Below are 21211 nucleotides of genomic sequence, written 5' to 3' on the forward strand. Positions count from 1 at the left end.
GTCTCCCTTGGACGGTCGTGGTTAGCAGCTCCTGGGAACTTGGAACTTTGGGGAATGAGCACAGTTTCTCATGTCTTTCTCCTTTTTTGGGCATGTTTGTACTATGTGTGGTGTCGTGTGAGTGTGGCCTGTGGATGAACAGTGTATACATGTGTGTTTCCAGAGACATGTATGCTGTGCACATGTGTGCAGAGGCCGGAGAGGGCGCCGCAGGCACCCTCCTCTGTTATGGCACATGTTTTCAAAGAGACAGAGTCTCTCAGTGAGCCTGTACTTGTTGCTTGTGGTCATACTGCCTAGCCCCGCCCCACCTGCTTCTCATTTCTTTGCAAGGCCACCACATGACAGGACAGAGTCACACACAAGGGGTGCAGATTGGTCCCTAGGTCTGCAAGGTTTGAATTCCATTGAAAGCTTAGCTGCCACTTTGATTTGGAAGAGTCAGTGATCGGAGTAGGAATAAGTCTCGGAGTGACGCTTCGGCAGCTTTGTGGAAGGGAGGAGAAGTAATCAGAAGACTCAAGTGTCAGGGCCCCATTGCTAAGGTATTCCAAGACTTGCATGCGTTTCAGTCTGTGGATGCTTCTACCCTCCTTTTACAGATCAGGTACACGGGCCTGTGATAGCCCGGCTGTGGGATTCCTACTTCATTCAGTCACCAGAGGGTGGGTGGCTTTGGTTCTCATCAGAGACACAATCACTTTGTCTCTTGACTTTGAAGATAGGCCAACGGTGAGATTCTGTCACTTTAGTTACTAAAGGAACTCTAATTTGTTGTCTTGTTCACCTAAGCCATCAAAATTTACTAGCAGCAGTTAATACACCATTTTTGGCCTCCTAAGGAATACTGGGAGCCCTGCCACCAATGTGGCGGCTAATGAAAAGTACGTCGGTCAGCTGTTGCCCTCTGCGAGTTCATCAGACGTTCGAGGGCCTGTGAGAGTCAGAAGTAGACTGTTCAGGGAACTTACTGTGTAGCAGGGAAACGGGTGAACTCGCGCTTACACTCCAAGCAAGGGTTTACCATGCAGCAGTGCTGTGTGGGAGGTGGTGTGGCAGCCCCCCACTCCTGAGACATACCTGAATTCATCCACCCCTGGTAGTTTAGTGTAATAGGTTCCATTTATCTTGTGCTTAAAAAAATATCGGGCCTTTTGTTCAGTACCTTTCACACGCACACTTTCAGGTCACGCCAAGTAACCCAGGAGGTGGATTTCTGTTTTCTACACTAGGATTCTGAAGCCTGAGGAAAGTAACCACCTAGGGTGATTGGTTCCTCACCTCCGTTGGCCAGATATTGTCCATTTCACTAGAAGATGGTTTCAGAATTCAATCCAGATCCAGTCAGTGCTGGCCTGGAGAAGACTTAGGCCTCTGAGGTGACTCCAGAAGCAGCCTACCAGGCAGTGCTCTGGAGTGTTATTTCTATTAAATGTAAAAGTCCCATTGTGTACCCTCTTGGTACAAGAGAAACATTTATACCAAGAAGAACTACAATATAATAGAGAGTGTGACAAAGATGTGTTTCTTTCTCTTTATCCTTTATAACCAAGATGGCTTTTGAGAGCCTGCTCTGCCAGGAGGACGCACTGAGGACAGTCACTAGACCCAGGGCTTCAAGGTCCTCACCGTGCTTCCTGCAAACATGGCAGCGTTCTCAGCAGTCCTTCAGAATCCCAACAAGTAGCATAAGAGCAAGGGGTATATTTTAATGGCTTAGGTGAACAAGACAGTGACTTATCAAATACACCCTCTGAATTATCAAGCCAATTAGAAAGGACATTACCTCTCATGTCTCTCCTTAAAGCAGAGGATAGAGCTGTATATTGGAAGGAATCTGGTAGCTCTTTGCCATGACTTCTCTGGACCTGGGCCCAGGGATAGTTCACCTTGGATCATTCATCTTTGCCACTTCTGTACACAAATGGCTGGGCGGAGGCATCACCCAGGTGTGCACACAGCTCTTTATATGGTCATCTTGGCTGTGGAAGATGGGAGTTTTCAAAAGAAATAGCATTGAAAAAATAAGCACCTAGGTAGGAGGAAGGATTGCTGTGAGTTCGAGGCCACCCTGAGACTACATAGTTAATTCCAGGTCAGCCTGGACCAAAGTGAGACCCTACCTCAAACCCCCCCCCAAAAAAAAGCATCTGGGCTGGAGAGCTGGCTTAGTGGTTAAGGCACTTGCCTGCAAAGCCCAAGGACCCAGGTTTAATGCCCCAGTGATAAGCCATATGCACAAGGTGGCATATGAATCTGGAGTTTGTTAGCAGTGGCCAGAAGCCCTGGTGTGTGCTCTCTCTCTCTCTTTTCCTCCCTCTTTCTCTCTCTCAAATATATAAATAAAATATTGAAAATGAAACACCTAAAAACCAATTGTCTGGTGCATATTGAATAGCTGTCAAGTTGCATGTAGAGAATTCAGAAGATGTAAGAGATCAAAATTACGATCCACCACCCTCACTATGTCCATCCATTTTAATTAAAGACCTTGGTTCTTACCTTCATAAAATATCCACAGCTTATCCATATATCCATGCTATTCTGCCTGTGTCTACAAAGTAAGACAACAATTGTTCAAATTATAGTAGTTATAAACTCCCACATAGAGATCTGTAAAAAGGCAGGTCCCTTTTCCCAAGTGCCTTCATTAGGATATTCCTGGTGATCTCTGAGGTTGCTAGGCCTGTTCTCCGCTGGAGCTGGCAGTCACCAGGGAACCAGATGCCTCATACAAGGTTATACGTGCAAATCTGGCCTCTCGACACCCCAGGAAGTAGCTCCAGGTAGCTGTGGGGGCTCCACGGCACAGCCACGCTCCCAGCTTCCCTAACAGTGCCAAGGAGACGTTGGCCAGGCTCACTGACGCCTGCTTGCTGAGGGCTTCTGTCTGCTCGTGGTGACCCTCTCCCCGCCTCAGTCTCATCACACTTAGGCAGGGCGTCCCAGAGCTCTGAGAGTTCTCCGGGAAGTGAGCTTCCGCACCCACGTTTTCCCCAGGCTTCCCTATAGCGCCTGCGTTACAGAAGACCAACAGCATCTGCAATATTCTGCTCTGAGGAGCGGGTCCCCATTCTAGACTTTGGGGAGCTTCTCTTGGTGAGCAATTGTTACGTGACATCAGTTGTAACCTTGCTGATCTGTTGGGATTATTTTCGTTACTCGGCTCCTTGCATCAGGAAGAGTAGATCCCACTCCTTTTTTTTTTTTTTTTTTTGTTCATTTTTTATTTATTTATTTGAGAGCGACAGACACAGGGAGAAAGACAGATAGAGGGAGAGAGATAGAATGGGCGCACCAGGGCTTCCAGTCTCTGCAAACAAACTCCAGACGCGTGCGCCCCCTTGTGCATCTGGCTAATGTGGGACCTGGGGAACCGAGCCTTGAACCGGGGTCCTTAGGCTTCAGAGGCAAGCGCTTAACCGCTAAGCCATCTCTCCAGCCCCCCACTCCTTTTTGTAACAGGCGGGTCCTATAGGAGCTCTTGAGTACAGAGTCACAGGAGCGGGGAAGATGTAATATCCAGCTCTCCCCGGCAGCGTTTGAGACCCCAAGGCAGTATCTGGAAGGACGAGCCTACCACTCCTCACCTAAGGGCTTCCAAAGGTGACACTCTCTGAATTGCAATAGCATGAAGCCCCATCACTCGGAGCAGAGTGGAGAGCTGGTGTTTCCAAAACTGCCCAGTCCACATGCCAAAAGCAGTGCTCCAGTCTTTGACTCTCGTCGAGGAAGATCTAATAAAGGATTTGAGAGAATTTGTAAGGTTGTTATTGCTGTTTGGAAAATCCATGAGAAATTTTCATCTTACAAAACGAGGGGATGAAGCTTATGTTGCATCTACAGTGTGGTGTTGTGACGGGCCATCGCTAACCATGTGATCATCGGGGACAGAAACATGCATGTGTCTAAAACTATATGATGGGTGTGACGGTACCCCACATTCTTTCCCCAGAAAGCTCCCCATGACTCACTACAAGAGAATAGACTTTGTGGGCTGGAGAGTTAGATTAGTGGTTGAGGCACTTGCCTGCAAAGCCTAAAGACCCAGGTTCAATTCCCTAGTACCCACGTAAGCCAGATGCACAAGGTAGAACATGTGTCTGGAATTTATTTGCAGTGGCTAAAGACCCTGGTGCACCCTTTTTCATTCTCATTCTATTTCTTTCTCTCTCTCTTTCTCCCACTCTCAAATATTTTTAAATTAAGAGAACAGACTCTAGACTTCTTTCCCAGCCAGGGAAAGTGGGGAGTTCACTTTGAGCTGACCCATGCCCTCGGCATATCTGACCATCTCTTCTTTGCCTGTATCATGTGTTTCTTTCGCCCTGTTTGCACCCCCTTTGTAGAACATCCGTGGATCTTGGGTTTCGTATGGTATCCGTGCAGGCAAGCTTTTCTTGGTCCATTTGTCACCAGCTCTTGCCTGTCATTAGTATCTTTATCAGTGGGTGGAGGAACTTTTCCTTGCCCTCAGAAAAACGGCCAGATAACCACTTCTTTTTCACTTGGTTGTGTTTATTGGGCAAACATTTGTTGAGTGCCTAGTGTTTGCTGACAAGCGAGCGTTAAGAAGATGAGGAACACGGGGTCTCTGGCCCCTGGGGTTTCCTGTGCTCTCTGACTCATGATCAGAGAGCAAGAAAACCTCCTGGTAAGTGTGTCATGGGGGAGAAGTAGGTTCAGATGGCTGCGGGAACCCAGAGAGAGCACTTCAGAAGAAAACAGCACATGCCAGAAGGAGTTGGCATCAGCTAGGCAGAAAACAGGAGGAAAATGGATTTTTGAGACAGAGTATTATTTATGTCCAATCCCAGCAAAGGATTTAATTGATTCTTCTTATTTGTCTGCGGTGCTAGGGATCAGACTTTGCACATGCTAGGCAAATGCTCTACCCATCCAACCTTTAAGCCCCAGTCCTATTTAATTTTCACTGGGAAATATAACAAGCAATTAAATAATTTTGTTCATTAGTTCTTATATTTCTTCTTTTTTTAAAAAAAGGTGTTGTCAGTATTGCAACAAGGAGCTCAGTTAAAATTACTAAATTGTTCCAATCGCTGTGAGATGTCTTAAAGTGTCTTAGCAATTCTGTGGCACTCCTGAGAATTAAGCCAGAAGTCTGACTTCTGAGTGGAGGAATGACGAGATGACTGTGGCTAGTTAGGTCGTTGTGGAAGTTGCTTCTTTAACCCTTAAAATTTATCTTCATCTTTTTAATGTTTTCATCCAAAAGTAAAAAGAAAACAAAATATTAGATGGGTGTGCTTAAATTTTAAAACATATCCTAGATTACCTTTAGTCATCTTTTTGTAGGATGGCAGAGAATACATTGGACATTTATATGAGAAAGGTGAATAGGAAGCTCAAATTGATATTACCATTTTTGGGGGTGTGTGTGTGAGAGAGAGAGAGACATGTATGCCACATGTTGAGGTCAGAGGACTGCACGTGTGTTGATCCTCGCCTTATACCTTGTTTGTTACAGGGTCTCTTGTTGTTCATCGCTACATTTGCTAGGCTAGCTGGCTTGTGACGTTCTGGGGCATTCTCTGGTCTGTCCTCCCTTCTTCTGTACATGCACTGGGATTAGATACTCTTGCTACAACCTCTGGCTGTATGAATGTTCTGGGGATCGAAATTCAAGAGCTGACATTCGCACAGAGAGCAATGTATCCACTGAGCCATCATCTCTCCAGCCCCAATATTACTGTTATTGAAATGGCTCATTTTTACATGAGTATTAAATGCCACCATTAAACCCAATAGAGTCTTACGTGTAGGGGTTTTAGTTTTTATTGTAAAAGAAACAAGAAAGTCAACAAGGGGAAGCACATAGCTCCTGTCAGATTTCACATTATAGAAAGAATAGATATGAAATGCCTGTTTGGTCTGGATAATAAGATGAAACTTCCTGTCCAATAAGACTTGTCTCTTTTTAAGGTTATGAAAAAACAGATGACGTTTCAGAGAAGACCTCCCTGGCTGATCAAGAGGAAATAAGAACTATCTTCATCAACCAGCCTCAGCTGACAAAATTCTGCAATAACCATGTCAGGTAGGAGCTACTGGAGACCGCCATGGGCAGGCAGAGCTTCGGAGCGGATGGGTTGGCAGCACGTGCTTGTGCGGAGCCCACAGGGAGTGGTGCTGAGGCTCCTGCGACAGCGCGGATCTGCTCTTCTGTCTTTCGTCCGTTAAAGAAATGCTGACCGTAATGTGGGCAGTCATAGGGCACTTGCCCAGCAGAAGGCTCTGGGCTCAGCTATAGGCAGCTAAACAAAAAATTCAAAAAGAAAGAACGAAAAATTATAAGAATCTGGAAGTAGGAGAGAGCCGAAAGGGCAAGTACCCATACTCCAGTAATTCTGAGTAATGAAAGCTTCTCACGGGTAAATGCCACTGATCTAAGCCTGTTAATAGAGCGGTGCATTGTTTTTAGTTAGTGAGTTTTAACACTTTAGAACCAACCTTTGTGGTTCTGTGCCCAAGAAAGTTTTGGGTCTTTTTTTTGGGGGGGGGGCAGGGGAGTGTTTTGTTTGCATGTTTGCTTGACCGAAATAGTCATTATTAGTATTTTTGTTTTGTTTTCCTGAGGTAGGGTCTCAGTCTGGCCCAGGCTGACCTGGAATTCACTGTGTAGTTTCGGGGTGGCCTCGAACTCATGGTGATCCTTCTACCTCTGCCTCCCAAGTGCTGGGGTTAAAGGCATGTACCACCATGCCTGGCTTAAATAGTCATTTAAAAAAATATTTTCGGGCTGTAGAGATGGCTTAGCGGTTAAGCGTTTGCCTGTGAAGTCTAAGGACCCCGGTTCGAGGCTCGATTCCCCAGGTCCCACGTTAGCCAGATGCACAAGGGTGCGCACGTGTCTGGAGTTCGTTTGGAGAGGCTGGAAGCCCTGGCGCGCCCATTCTCTCTCTCTCCCTCCATCTGTCTTTCTTTCTGTGTCTGTCGCTCTCAAATAAATAAATAAATAATTTAAAAAAATTAAAAAAAATTTTCATTATATTTATTTGAGAGAGTAAGTGAGTGAATATGGGCATGACGTGGGCCTCTTGCCACTACAAACTCCAGATGCATGCACCACTTTGTGCCTCTGGCTGAGTACTGGGGAATCAAAACCAGGCTGGCAGGCTTTGCAAGCAAAGTGCCTTTAACTGCTGAGCCGTCTTCACCTCCTTAAATAGTCTTGAAGCGTGGCTTTTTTTTTGGTTTTTTGAAGTAGGGTCTCACTCTAGCCCAGGCTGACCTGGAACTCACTATGGAGTCTCAGGGTGGCCTCAAACTCACGGCGATCCACCTACCTCTGCCTCCCGAGTACTGGGATTAAAGGCGTGTGCCACTACGCCCGGCTTGAAGTGTGGCTTTTGATGGTTTTGAAGATGCTGTGTGGTGCCGAGGACTGGGGTGGGGCAGCTGTGAGAAGAACTTCACTGCTCTCTCGTTTTCATTTCAATGGTCATGAAAAGACTCCAGGAAAGGACATGTGACTCCAAGGCCTTGGAGCATGTGAACCCTTCTCTGCACCCCTGGTGCTGGCCCAGTGTTCGCCGTGACAGAATTACCAGATTCAGGATGAATTCATTTAAAATTAACCATTACAACTGTATTATTTTGAATAGCAACTCTTTTAAGAGATGTTATTTACTTTTTAGAGGTAGGTCTCCTTTAACCACGCCCTGCCCCCTGTTTGACACACATGAAGCAAACTCTGCCACTTTCTGCTACACACTCAGTCCCTGCCTTTTCCTCGCTCACTGACGCTCATGATCCTTTCTGACATTCTCTTCGTTTGAAACAGCAAGTGTTCATCCAGTAGTTCCTTTTGTGGTAGTAACAGAACTTTGTGAACATGGATGCAGATCACGGAATGACGACGCTTCATGCTACTGTTCATGTTTTGTTTTCTAGCACCGCAAAATACAACATCATCACGTTCCTCCCAAGATTCCTCTACTCTCAGTTCAGGAGAGCCGCCAATTCCTTCTTTCTCTTCATCGCGTTGCTTCAGGTAACGTCGTGGCTCAAACTGTGGTTCAGATGTGAAGGTATCAGGCCATGTTCTTGTTAAATCCACGGCCCGTGACCCATCCCCTGAGGCTTATGAGAATGCAAGAGATTAGCTGGCTTTGGTGGACGTTTCCCTGCGACCACAAGCTGTCAGGATTCTGTCACCTCCACAAGCTTTCGGGTTCGCTTTTATCAGTGTGTTGTAAGGGAAATGGATAGTGAACTGTGGAAATATTCTTACTATTCCATACTATTCTTAAAATTTGGGTATGCATCCCTCCAGTCTTGATTTATTTTTCTGTAAGCATTACTTATTATTTTAGATAACAAAAACAAATGTATCATAGAGTATACATCATTTTTTAATTTTCTTCATTCCTACAAGACTGGATATTTTCCCAGGTTCCCGCAATGTTTATGTGGTACCATTTTAATGACGCATGTTGTATTTTGAAACTGTGCTTTGTTAGTACACACATACACGCTTACCATGAAGGTCATTGACACACCTTCCCAGCTACTTACTAGGTTAGAGCACAGCACCTGAGCCAGGGGCAGGAAAACCAGAGAGGGCTGTTGTGGGAGGCACTGTGGCTTTTCTACTTTTAGATTTGTTACAACTTTTCTACTTCTCACTGACTTCATTTATTTGTCTCTCCAAACAGCAAATTCCTGACGTGTCACCAACAGGTCGTTACACAACACTGGTTCCTCTCCTATTTATTTTAGCTGTGGCAGCCATCAAAGAGATAATAGAAGATATTGTAAGTATTTAAATTTTTTCATAGATAAATTAACTCAAATATGCTAAAATATTTCTTATTTAATTTACAGTCTGACCTGTTTAAAATTCTTATTTAGCTCAAAAAAGATGCATGCAATATGCTCCTATTCCTGAGGCTAATTCCTAAAAGATTAGATTTTTATTGAGTAATGCTTGGTAATAGTGTTCTGTGTTGGTTTAAAGAGAACTATATTTAATGTTATTTTTAATTAAATGAAGTAATCTCCAATTTAAATGTAAAGAGGTTATTTTTTTATTTTTTTATATTTAAACTTAAAATACTGTGGTTGTCATCTTAGTAATACCTGGATTTTCTCTCACCCTTTTTTTTTTTGTTTGTTTGTTTGGTTTTTCAAGGTAGGGTCTCACTCTGGTACAGGCTGACCTGGAATTAACTCTGTAGTCTCAAGGTGGCCTTGAACTCATTGCTATCCTCCTACCTCTGCCTCCGAGTGCTGGGATTAAAGGCTTGCGCCACCACGCCTGGCCTCACCCTATTTTAATAGATCTGAGTTTCCACTTCATTTATCTTATTTCATTAAAAGAAAGTAACAGCTACTTTGCTATTTTTAGCATTCTGTTGTAGGAGAGAAAAGAGGGAGTTTATTTCCCATCTTATAAAATAAAGTCCTCAAGATAAATTGGGGCCCTTTGTGATAGTTTATCCATGTTATTTTATACATGCAAGCCAATGCTTTATTTACTTTGTGGGTTTTCAGTATTCTCTCACTCTTATAAGACTCTTCTTTGCATGTCTCAAGTGACTTCCTGTGGATATTAGGAAAGTCAAGTGATTTTTCTTTTTATCTGAAAAAATGTTTATAAGGCACCACTTAAAATTCCATAAACTTTAATATTATGTCTGCAGCCTAACTTCAATAACATTATTAAAAAGAGAAAACTGGTGATAGAATTATTGGCCCATTGAAAATGGACTAATTGAACATTTATGTCAGTGGTTTCAAAGGTATCCAAGTTTGTAAGAATACATGCAAAATACATGTAAGAATACATGCGTAGGGCATCATCTTCCTCTTGATTGGAAGTGACACCTTCCAGAGGGACCACCAGCTGAAACAATGAAGGATCACTCCCTCTCTCTCTCTCTCTTTCTCTCTCCCCCCCCCCGCCCCCCACTCTTTGGCAGTCCGTAGGGATTACCCTTTACTATGGTTTTGTCATTTGCTTTGCTTAACTTAATTCTTCTGGAGCAGCTGTAATTCATTATGCTATTAGTTTGGTTGGTTTCTCCCCAACCCCCACTTCATTCAATAACTTCAGGAGTTGTATCTTAAACTCAGTTTAAAAGTGAGGACGCTGAGGGCTGGAGAGATGGCTTAGCAGTTAAGCGCTTGCCTGTGAAGCCTAAGGACCCCGGTTTGAGGCTTGATTCCCCAGGACCCACGTTAGCCAGGTGCACAAGGGGCGTGCATCTGGAGTTCATTTTCAGTGGCTAGAGGCCCTGGCGCACCCATTCTCTCTATATATATGCCTCTTTCTCTCTCAAATAAATAAATCAACAAAAAAAAATTTTTAAAGTGAGGATGCTGAGGCTTAGAGAGGTCATGTGACTTGTCCAAGCAGTACAGAATCAGAATTCCATCCCATGTAATGCTGTTTGGTCTCCTACACCCAGTCGCCAGCAATAATATTAATGACATTTGCTGTGCTTCTTGGTTCCATAAAGCGTTTAAGGTATTGATCTACTCCCCCATCTTTCAGATAAGGAGGAGGAGGCAGAGGTCAATAGCTAGGAATTGGAGCTGTTAGAGTTCAATTATAGCAGTTTAGCCAGAGCTCTGCCTATTAGCGTTCCTCAAAGCTGCCTCTCCTGTCTTCTACCTGGTCCTGTGTCTAAACCATAAGCTCGCCAGCTGTGGTTTCTTGGACCCTGTCTTTGAAAATGTATGATAAATAAAATTGCATCCAAAAGTAATAGAATTCTTTTGGCATAATATAAAAATTGGGTAACATTAGAAAGAAACTAATCAGACAGCTTCTGGAAAATAATCGCTAACAGTATTATGAGGTAATGGCAATTATATATGAAGTAGTTTTCTACTAAAATGAGTGTTAATATTTTGATGAGAAGCTGTTTGTAGGAATTGATCATTAAGTTTATTTCAAACTATAAAGCTACAGAAAGTTTTGTATTGTATTCTCCATAAAAGAACTAGTATAAATAGTTGGACAAAGAGCTCTCTTTTTATCATAAACTAAAATAAGTATATATATTCTCCCACTCACTCAACTGATATGTGAAGCCCTGTTTACACACCAATCACCCCGTAGTGTATACATCAGGATGTACTTAAACTCTACTGTGATTATAATCTCTTTCTGTAGGCCAGCGGCCTAATATGTGTCTGTGGCTCACATACTGAAAAACACTGCGTTGCTGAAGGGGTAGAGGGCCAGCGGTGACCCTGTGCCATGTAGTTCCTGAGGGACGCAGCCTGAACCGAAGTTGTGTTCGTGGGATCTTGGGGTTCCTTGTAGAAGACAGGAGGAGAGGGGATGGAGAGGGCACTTACGTGTTTGTGCCTTCAGCGGCACACACCGTACCTGTGACAGCTCAGTCAAAACTAGTGACATGTTAAAGGGGAGGCGTTGTCTCAGCATCCACAGAAGTATAGAACTAGACCTTGGTGCAGACTAGCAATGTCTTCCCCATGTGCTTTAGAGAATAAAACAGGTTTCTTTATATATACTATTAAAAAACATTGTTTATAAGCCGGGTGTGGTGGCGCACACCTTTAATCCCAGCACTCAGGAGGCAGAGGTAGGAGGATCGCCATAAATTCGAGGCCACCCTGAGACTCCATAGTGAAATTCCAGGTCAGCCTGGGCTAGAGTGAGACCCTACTTCAAAAAAAAAAAAAACCCATTGTTTAGAATAAAATGGAAGAATTTTGTACTGGTAATTAAGACTTACCCACCCCTTAGTGCCTTGGACAACTTAATATAATGTTTTATTTTTTTATGTAAGTTACAAATCATGTATATACTTATGTAAAAATACTCCAAATTGGGCTAGGGAAATGGCTCAGCAGTTAAGACACGGCCTGTGAAGACTGACAATCTGAGTTTGATTCCCCTGTACCCCACATAAAGCCAGATGCCCAAAGTAGTGCATGTTTCTGGAGTTCATTGGCAGTGGCGAGAGGCCCTGGTGCACCTACCCTATCTCCTCTCCTCTCCTCCCCTCCCCTCCCCTCCCCTCCCCTCCCCTCCCCTCCCCTCTCCTCTCCTCTCCTCTCCTCTCCTCTCCTCTCCTCTCCTCTCTCCTTGCAAATAAATAAAAATAGTGTAAAAAGTACTCCAAATTGATAGAACTGTTTAAAAAAAGTTTTTCATGTCAAATACTAATTCTTGTAGTAAACATCAGAGTTGTCTGCTTAATCATCATAAAAAGCATTCTCAGGATGGAGATGTGGCTCATCTGGTACAGTACTTGCCTAAAATGCACGAAGCCCTCAATTCAGTCCCTACTACCCCATACCATGGTGGCATATACCTGTAATTTCAGCACTTTACAGACCAGTTTGAGGCTCACCTGGGTTACATGAAATCTTGACTCAAAAAGAAAAAAAAAAGCCTTTTTTGTTGGAAAAATTTGTTAAACACTAGTAGACTTCACTTATTGTAAAACAAATACTTATTCAAAGCCAGTATTGTGCAGGGACCAAATACTGGGACTCTTTCAGGGAGTAAAAGGGCTTGAATGGAGCTTACAGCCTAGTGGCAAGGTTATAGATCCACGGAGTCAGGTGGGGCTCTTTTGAGAATTAAGTGATGCATATGAAACCCTTAGGGTAGTGCCTAGCCTACAAGTAATGAAAAACTAACAGTATTATTTTCATTCAAAGGTTCTTTTGGTTGAATGACAAAAGAGACAGGTTTGGGCCAACTAGTTAGCAGGATAGCCCATCAGCTTGTATGGAAATGAAGAGAAGGGGCTGGAGGGATGGCTTAGCAGTTAAGGCATTTGCCTGCAAAGCTAAAGGACCCAGGTTCTATTCCCCAGGACCCATGTTAGCCAGATGCACAAGGGGTGGAAACATGTCTGGAGTTCATTTGCAGTGGCTGGAGGACCTGGTGCACCCATTCTCTTCCCTCTCTCTCCCTCTTTGTCTGTCAAATAATAAATAAAAATAAAATTAAAAAAAAGAAAATGAAGAGAAGTTAGGTTTTTAATGGTGTTTAAAACTGTGAAAAGGAGGGGGGATCCTTTTATTCAGAATAAAACTGACAAGATTTATCATCATCCAACATGCTTCATTTATTTGGTTCATAATCTATCTCCAGCCAATTGAGTATGAGCTCAAAGGATGTGGACTTTTGTTCATACCTGCACCCCAGCAGCAGTGATGGCACCTGGGGTGCACAGTGTTTTAATAAATGATTTTTGAGTGAAGAAATGGGGTGGAGAAGAGCGAGAGGGAGAAAACAGAGTTCCTTATTTTTGAAGCTGAGTGATGTGTGGTTCCATGACTAAGTCAAGGACCGAGTCTTAGGGGCAGAGGTCACGGGTAATCTTGTGGGCACAGTTTCAGGTGCACCCTGAGACCGCAGGAGAGACGTCAGGGAGGTAGCTGGGCACGGCTGCAGGGAGTGTCGGTGAGAGGCCTGGTGTGAAAGCGTTGCTAGGAAGAGGACGGAGGGAGGACTGAGCAGAGAGAGGGGCCTCGACGAATCTCATCGTTGAACAGCACGAGGAGAGGTGAAGAAGAAGGTCTCAGGGTGCAGATGGGAAAGCCGGGCACTGGTGTGGCGCCTAGGAAGAAAAGGGCTTCCAGAATGAGGGCTTTGAGTCCGTTCTCTTGGACAAGTTAGAAAGTCATGTGACCTCTCAACACCTCAGCTGTCTTTCCTTCCAATAGAATTGAACATATATATATAAAACTCTCAAACCTACTGAGAAATTAAGTTTTTTTAATATTTTATTTTTATTTATTTACTTATTTGACAGAGAAAGAGAGAGAGAGAGAGACAGAGAATAGGTGCGCCAAAGTTTCCAACCACTGCAAACAAACTCCAGATGCATGAATCCCCTTGTGTATCTGGCTAACGTGGGCCCTGGGAAATCATACCTGAGTCCTTTGGCTTTGCAGGCAAACACCTTAACTGCTAAGCCATCCCTCCAGCCCTAAGTTTTTTTTTTTTTTTTTTTAATAACATTGCACATTTGGGTCCTAGAATTTATATCACTATTTCTACAATGCCGCTTACTGTTACTTTTTTAGCTCAGTTATGACAATATTAAATAACTCACTAGCTTTCAGTGATATGAAATGAATTATAACTATTAAGAAAGAAGAAGTATTTTGAACGCAGACAATAGCTACTTATTTTTTCATGAACTTTTATCTTGAGAAGGAATAAGGATGTGTTTTGATACAGAACTTGGATGCTTCCTTTTTGTAGTAGTAAGATTAGAATCTAGGTATTTATGCATGCCCAATGCACTTGTTTTTTGACACATTAACATGACGTAGGAAAGACAAGCTCCCATACAGGAATTCTCTGGAGATGGAAAGTACCGCCTTCAGTTTCACTAAGATCAAATTTCCTGTTTGAAGGGAAATGTCTCATTAGGTTGGATCTCCTTCAGTTGTAAGTCTAACCATCATCTCTCATAAGTGTACCTTATTTTGGAAATATTTATGCCTCCTTTGAATATCTAAATTTACCTTGGACCCAAAGTTTATTTTAGATTCAAAATTTTTTTTAATATTCTTCATTAACAAAGATACAAAAGAGAAAGAGTTTGGGTGTTTTATAATTGCATGCTCTACTGATGCTACAATTCAACTGCATTTACATTTTTTATTTCAGATTATTTCCTGGTGATTTATGCTTTCTTTTAGAAACAATAGTAGGGCATGAAATGTTTACATTGATGCACATTAATTAGTGAGTGCCTGGCACTGAGGAAGCAATAAGTATGGGCTAACTCTACAATGCACGACTCATATACATCAACAAGGAGGGGCCATTGGGTAGGAAAGGTCACGGATGAGCCTATTATTAATGGTACCAAACTGACTGTATTTGCTAAATAGAAAACTAATAAAAAATAAAATAAATTAAAAAAAAACAATCTTGGGCTGGAGAGATGGCTTAGCAGTTAAGTGCTTGCCTGTGAAGCCTAAGGACCCCTGTTCGAGGCTCGACTCCCCAGGACCCACTTTAGCCAGATGCACAAGGGGACGCACACATCTGGAGTTCTTTTGCAGTGGCTGGAAGCCCTGGAGCACCCATTCTCTCTCTCTCTCTGTCTCTCTCTCTGCCTCTTTCTCTGCCACTTTCAAATAAATAAATAAAAATAAAAAGAATTAACAAAAAAAAAAGAAGAATTGCAGTGTGTTGTGGCATGGAGTTGTTCTTCCCCGGAGGCGATTTGAATGCTCTGCGGCGTTGCGTTCTGAGGAATGGTACCGCTCCTTGCAGACCGCTGCTGCTTATGTGTGCTGGTCCACCATCGCACATATTGGGAAGTGTTGTCAGACATACGCACTTCTTAGAAATCACGTTTTTCTCAAACAGAACACTCCGGAGTGCATGCATTTTTGTATTTGCTCCAACTTCTATTAGACTCGCACAACTACGTTTGACCTTGGCCTTTCTGTGTTAGGACCTTTAAGCAACATTGGCGTGCACCTTTAAGGGATTCTGACGCGCTGTGCTCCGTGCTGTAAGCTTAGACGGAAGCTATGGACAACCTTTGGCCGAACCTTAGAGGAGATTGCTGCCCCCAGCCACCCAGCTTCTCACCTTTCCTCTGGCCTTCTCTTTCTTTTTCTTACAGCTCTGAAACCATAGCTTATGTAATTCTCCAAACTCGCCTGCACAGACTTAGGGAAAATCACCACTTAGTGGGTGCTTTGAGGAAAAAGAAGGATGGTACCCTATGTATGACTCAGCTTCTTCTAGTGGTGTGGGGGGGGGGTGGGGCGGGGTGTTGGGAGCAGTGAAGAGGCTCCAGAAAAATGGCAGATGTATTTGGCTTTGGTCATCGTCAGGCACCAGCACATCGTCAAATTGTAGAGGATGTACTCAGATTAATTAGATAATGAAGAAGCTGAAAATATTTCAATATCGTTATTAAATGGTACTTATTATAGACAATTCTCTTGGGCAGTCTTCTTTTTTAAGTAAGTTATTTAAGCAGTAGACTAAATCATCCTTTTAGCTCATTTTTTTTTTTTTTCTAATTTGTTAATCTTACCTGCGCTCATGTAAGCCAAGCCTGTGCTTCCAGGGAGGGCTGCTGCGAGGAGAAAGTGGGCGTGCTTCCAGGTTTAAAATTCCCAGATGCCCTCCGACCTCCTCCAGCACCGCGCCCTTACCTTCCCGTGCTCTAACGCCCACCTGAGCGCGCAGGACGAGGGCCTGGGGAAGCGCAGGTTACGAGACGTGCCTTCTGTTGAACGTGGTACTGTTTGTTTCATCAGGTTTATTCCCTCTTTCACGGTGGTTCTTTCTGCTTTTAACCTTCAGAAACGACATAAAGCCGATAACGCTGTGAACAAGAAACAGACACAAGGTAGGCGCGACGGTCGTCTCTGTCGGGTGTGTTCCGGGTGCTCACTGTCCTGCCTGCCCATCTCTTCAGTGGAATATAATTCTGTAGAGAGCACGGTGCACCTCTGTGGGTTTTGTTCCTGCTTAGATGGAGTCTGGCTCTGTTAATATATTATCAACATGACGTGTAAGCTCACAGGAGTGTGATACACAGTGATGGAGTCTGGCTCTGTTAACATTATCAACATGACGTGTAAGCTCACAGGAGTGTGATACACAGTGACGGAGTCTGGCTCTGTTAACATATTATCAAGATGATGTGTAAGCTCACAGGAGTGTGATACACAGTGACGGAGTCTGGCTCTGTTAACATATTATCAAGATGATGTGTAAACTCACAGGAGTGTGATACACAGTGACGGAGTCTGGCTCTGTTAACATATTATCAAGATGACGTGTAAACTCACAGGAGTGTGATACACAGTGATGGAGTCTGGCTCTGTTAACATTATCAACATGACGTGTAAGCTCACAGGAGTGTGATACACAGTGACGGAGTCTGGCTCTGTTAACATTATCAACATGACGTGTAAGCTCACAGGAGTGTGATACACAGTGACGGAGTCTGGCTCTGATAACATATTATCAACATGACGTGTAAGCTCACAGGAGTGTGATACACAATGACGGAGTCTGGCTCTGTTAATATATTATTAACATGACGTGTAAGCTTACATGGGTGTGATACACAGTGACAACTTTTGAAAAGCAGCATTTTAGTATACTTCATGGCCTGTCGTCCCCCCACCCCCCAGCTCTGTGCTCCTAAATGTATTGTCCATAAGGTCTACAGTTGTTTTTGGCATTAAAAACTATAAAATGCCTGTGTTTTGTTTGTGATCTACAGATGTTATAATAGAGTGTGTAGAAGTGAGGTATTTACTTGGGTGGAAAGCACTCTGAATTCTTCCATACATGTGATAAACTACACCCCAGAAAGAAAGAACATGGTTACAAGTTAGACCAGTGTGTGGTGGCTGTTTTTGGTGTGGGTGTCATCCTGATCCTAAAGCAAAATGACCCTCAAAACAAGTAAAAAATAAATAAATGAATGAATGAATAAATAAATAAAATAATGGTCTCACATTTTAAAAAGTACCTAGGAATTTGCGAGACACCTGGGTCATCCAGAGCTTGCTCCCTCTGAAAGGTTCATTTCTCTCTGGAGTTCTCTTTGGCGAGACGGCTGCTGGTTGCTGTGGTTACCTCATCATTAAACCCAGTGTCTTCACAGTGCTGTTCCTCTTATGGAACCCTGTGAGCACCCTCTCCTTCCTTCTCACTGACCGCTTATCTGCGGCTTATCTCCAAAGGTTGTTACACAATGAAAGGTGTGTTTATTAACCTCAAAAATTTACAGAGCGTTTACAAAGAACATTACGGGATACGAATATATATATATATATATATATATATATATATATATATATACACACATATATGTGTATATATATATCTGAATTTTAACTTTGAAGAGCTTATAGCTTCCTGATTAAAATAAGCACATGTGAGAGACCAAATGAAAGTACAAGGAAAGAGATGTGTGTGGAAGATGAAGGGCTGGGCTGCAGGGCCCCAAAGTCTCACTAGATTTTTGTAGTAATGTTTACCATGTAATGCTCCTACTATAGAAATCCAAAAGGTGAGAAAATTGTAGAGCAACTTGAGGCAGGTATAACATTTGGGGAGGACTGTCAGCGAACGAGAACTGAAAAGAGAGACAAGAGGAAGACACTCCTGAGTGGGTCCACCTGGAAAGGGGAAGACCAGGCATCCTGAGCAGAAAGGAAGAGGGCTGGGCTGCAGGCTTGGTTTGTTGGTCTATTAATAGAGTGTTGTTTAGAAAGGAGATTCCTATCAGAGGGCGACAAATGTGTTTACAAACCAGGCTGAGGTCAAGTTTTATGAGGTTTAAATGCCAAGCCAAAGGGATTACAGCATTTCTTCTTTGTACATACAAGCTCTGGCTAAGACTTTTGAGCCAGCGAAAGAAACAGAATGAACATGTAGGCTTAGGATAGAGGGAAGAAAGGATGAGAATGGGCTATATCACAAGCCTGGAGACAGCTACTCCGGACACCCAGAATAGTCATAGGAATCGAAAGGTTGGGGGAAAAGGAATCCAGATGTTTAAGTATTGGTGCTTATAGTGATGTGCAGCTCTGGCATCTGTTGTTATGTTGCTTTGAATCCTCAGTGGCAGCTTTGGAGAAGGAAATATGTAAATATGTCTGTAGCACATAACGCATCTTGTGGCAGAGAGCACCTGTCTTCAGTGGCTGGCCTTGGCCTGAAAAATCATCATGGGGTGACTGGGGGAGAGCTGTCATAGCTGTGGTGATTTTCCAGCCAGTACAGCCTGGACTGAGGGGTTCTGATCCCCTGGTACCCACATCCCCAGCGTCGCCTTCACAGACAGCCTCTCGGTGGGTTTTCATTCTTGAGCTGTCCGTCTTCTTCATGGAGTTGCAGGGCCAGCTTTCTGGCTGGAAATGAACGGACAAGTGACAGGGAAGGCTTCTATATAACACATGGAAAGGAAGCTCACCTCAAAACACAATTATGAGGACTCATTCACCAAAAAAAAAAATTAAAAAAAAACATTTTAGTCAGTAAAGGCTTGGAAACCCCAAGTCTAAGAAACAGTGGCTTTTATATTGACACTTGAAATTATTTTCTCAGAGATTGGCACCTTTTTTTAACCTTTGCCTACTTTGAGCACCAGTAGTCTACTCGGTTTGCAGATGGTGGAGGTAGGAAAACGTTTGAAGAGGACATTCTCTGCTACCAGATAGCTCAAGTTACTTAACATCAAGACCATCTGTGGTCGCTAGACCAGAATGAAATTCAGTTTCCCTTTCCAAACGGAGGCAGTTCTTAGTGTGTGGGAGTAGGAAGGAGGAGACTGATGGCAGGTAATTAATTTGTGACAGAGATTTAAAGCATTAAACTTAAATTTTCATTTTCGGAATGTTTGCCAAGACCACATGATACGTGAGAGGATGGATGCCTTTCCCTCAGATTCAAGCATTGACCCCCCCCCCCCGTACTGTCATGAAATGTTGCCTGTTTTGCATCAAGGCATTGCAGAGCATTCTTTTGTTCTCTTATTCCCTAGAGACTCCAGTGATATAAATTTATAATTTATTCCCAGCATATTCAACTGTTTCCCTGTCTGGCACCTCGTTCTTAACCAACTAAATTACTGAGTTTGGACACAGCTCAGAACTTCACAAGTAGGCTTTATATTTGAGCTTGTCCTCAATACTTTTGGAGAAAAGCCACTTCTTGTCTTAGAGGGGGGTGTGTGTGTGTGTGTGTGTGTGTGTGTGTGTGTGTGTGTGTGTGTTGGTTAAGCAGATAGCCCAGTAATCTGGCAAGAATAGAATTGCATATGATTTCCATGGTCCTGGTTGCAGAGTGAGAATTAACACGTAGAAGCTGCTGCACGGGGAACCCCTGAGCCTTGAGCTCCATGTCCCACTCTTCCCCAGCGACAGTGACTGCTTCTCTCGGCTCCTGGCCTTGTGTTGCTGCTGCTGCTATTGTGTGATTGGACACTGCAGAGGACGCGCCTGCCTACGACTGTGTATCTAGAAACGTCCAGTGCAGGTTCCTGACTTAGGAGGGGTTCTGTGCATATGTGTCCTATGAACAGGCGACAGAACTGCCCTGGAGCCGGCTACTTGACTGTTCGCAGTCAAAGGCCGAAACAGAAGCTAGATATGTAAGGTGCCTTCTCGAACATTCACCTCCCAGGTGAAGAGGAGAAGCAGCAGTGTCCTGTTAATGCTTTCTCAGACCGTTTCACAGGTACCGATAGACACTGGCGCGGTGGAAGCTCGCCCCACCCCCGCCGTCTCTGTCAGGTCGCTGTCTTTGCTTTGCCTCGGCTGCACACGGGCCTATTTCCACTCTTCCTTTTCCCCTTTTTGTGTGTTTGTGTGTGTGTGTGTGTGCGGGGGTCCAAGGTAGATTCTCACACTAGCTCAGCTGGATTTCACTATGTAGTCTCAGGGTGCCTTCGAACTCACAGCGATCCTCCTACCTCTGCCTCCCCAGTGCTGGGATTAAAGGCGTGCGCCACCACATGTAGCTTAACATGGAGTTTTGTTTTGTTTTTTTTCTTCATGTGCCCCAGAGTGCCCCGTTTTCCTTGCCTCTAAACTTACCTCCATTTTCTTTGATTTCTTCCTTGAAAACTCCGTGTTTGTAGCTGCACGCACACACACGTGTGATCGCCTGAACTGGGCTGTTTTGCTTAATTCTCCTCGGCAAACTATAGGTCTTGCCGTTGTTTCTACAGTACGTACGTTGTAGCCAGCCCCCGTGTGAGCTCATCTTGGTGGGTGTGTTAGTCCTCTCTCTAAACTGTGAAGCTGCTTTCTTGTCTATTGATGTGCTTTGAGGGCTGGCAGGCCCGTATTTCAGATGAAATGACACCTTTACCTAAAATCATGACATTGAGGCCCAGGAGGGGGTAGGGCTTTGTAAGGTACACAGGTCACTGGGGACGTTTTAAACTTCCTAATGAGCAGACGTACTTACTGTCGTAAGCCCCCAGATTTGGCATGCAGGGTGCTGGGCGTACACTCAGCAGCCGAGGTTGTGGGAGATACAGCAGCCTGCTCTACCTAACCTTCCTACAGTTAGTTTTGTTATTGTAGCAATAGGCGTTGTGTCTGAGTATTAATACTTTCAACCTAGCCATATTGCTAAGCATAGCAGCTTGACCGATCTCCAGCTCAGATTTCCTCCCCAGTGCCACGCTGGCCTTCTCTGGAGCAGCGCTGAAGTGGTGAGGACAAGGTGGCCGCTGTCCTCCCA

The 21211-nt window shown here is 43.9% G+C and overlaps 1 protein-coding gene across 3 annotated transcripts in view; it reads left to right on the forward strand.

The window, feature by feature from the left end:
* Atp8a1 (ATPase phospholipid transporting 8A1) overlaps nucleotides 1-21211 on the forward strand; it is a 233233-nt gene that overhangs the window by 26437 nt on the left and 185585 nt on the right. For all 3 annotated transcript variants that reach the window (XM_045161357.1, XM_045161360.1, XM_045161358.1), the window contains exons 2-5: nucleotides 5944-6058; nucleotides 7915-8014; nucleotides 8679-8777; nucleotides 16301-16346. In XM_045161357.1, coding sequence (XP_045017292.1) covers nucleotides 5944-6058; nucleotides 7915-8014; nucleotides 8679-8777; nucleotides 16301-16346 — 360 coding nt within the window. The remainder of the gene's footprint in view (nucleotides 1-5943; nucleotides 6059-7914; nucleotides 8015-8678; nucleotides 8778-16300; nucleotides 16347-21211) is intronic.

This window comes from Jaculus jaculus, chromosome 11 (genome assembly GCF_020740685.1).
Source record: "Jaculus jaculus isolate mJacJac1 chromosome 11, mJacJac1.mat.Y.cur, whole genome shotgun sequence".
Taxonomy (NCBI): Eukaryota; Metazoa; Chordata; class Mammalia; order Rodentia; family Dipodidae; genus Jaculus; species Jaculus jaculus.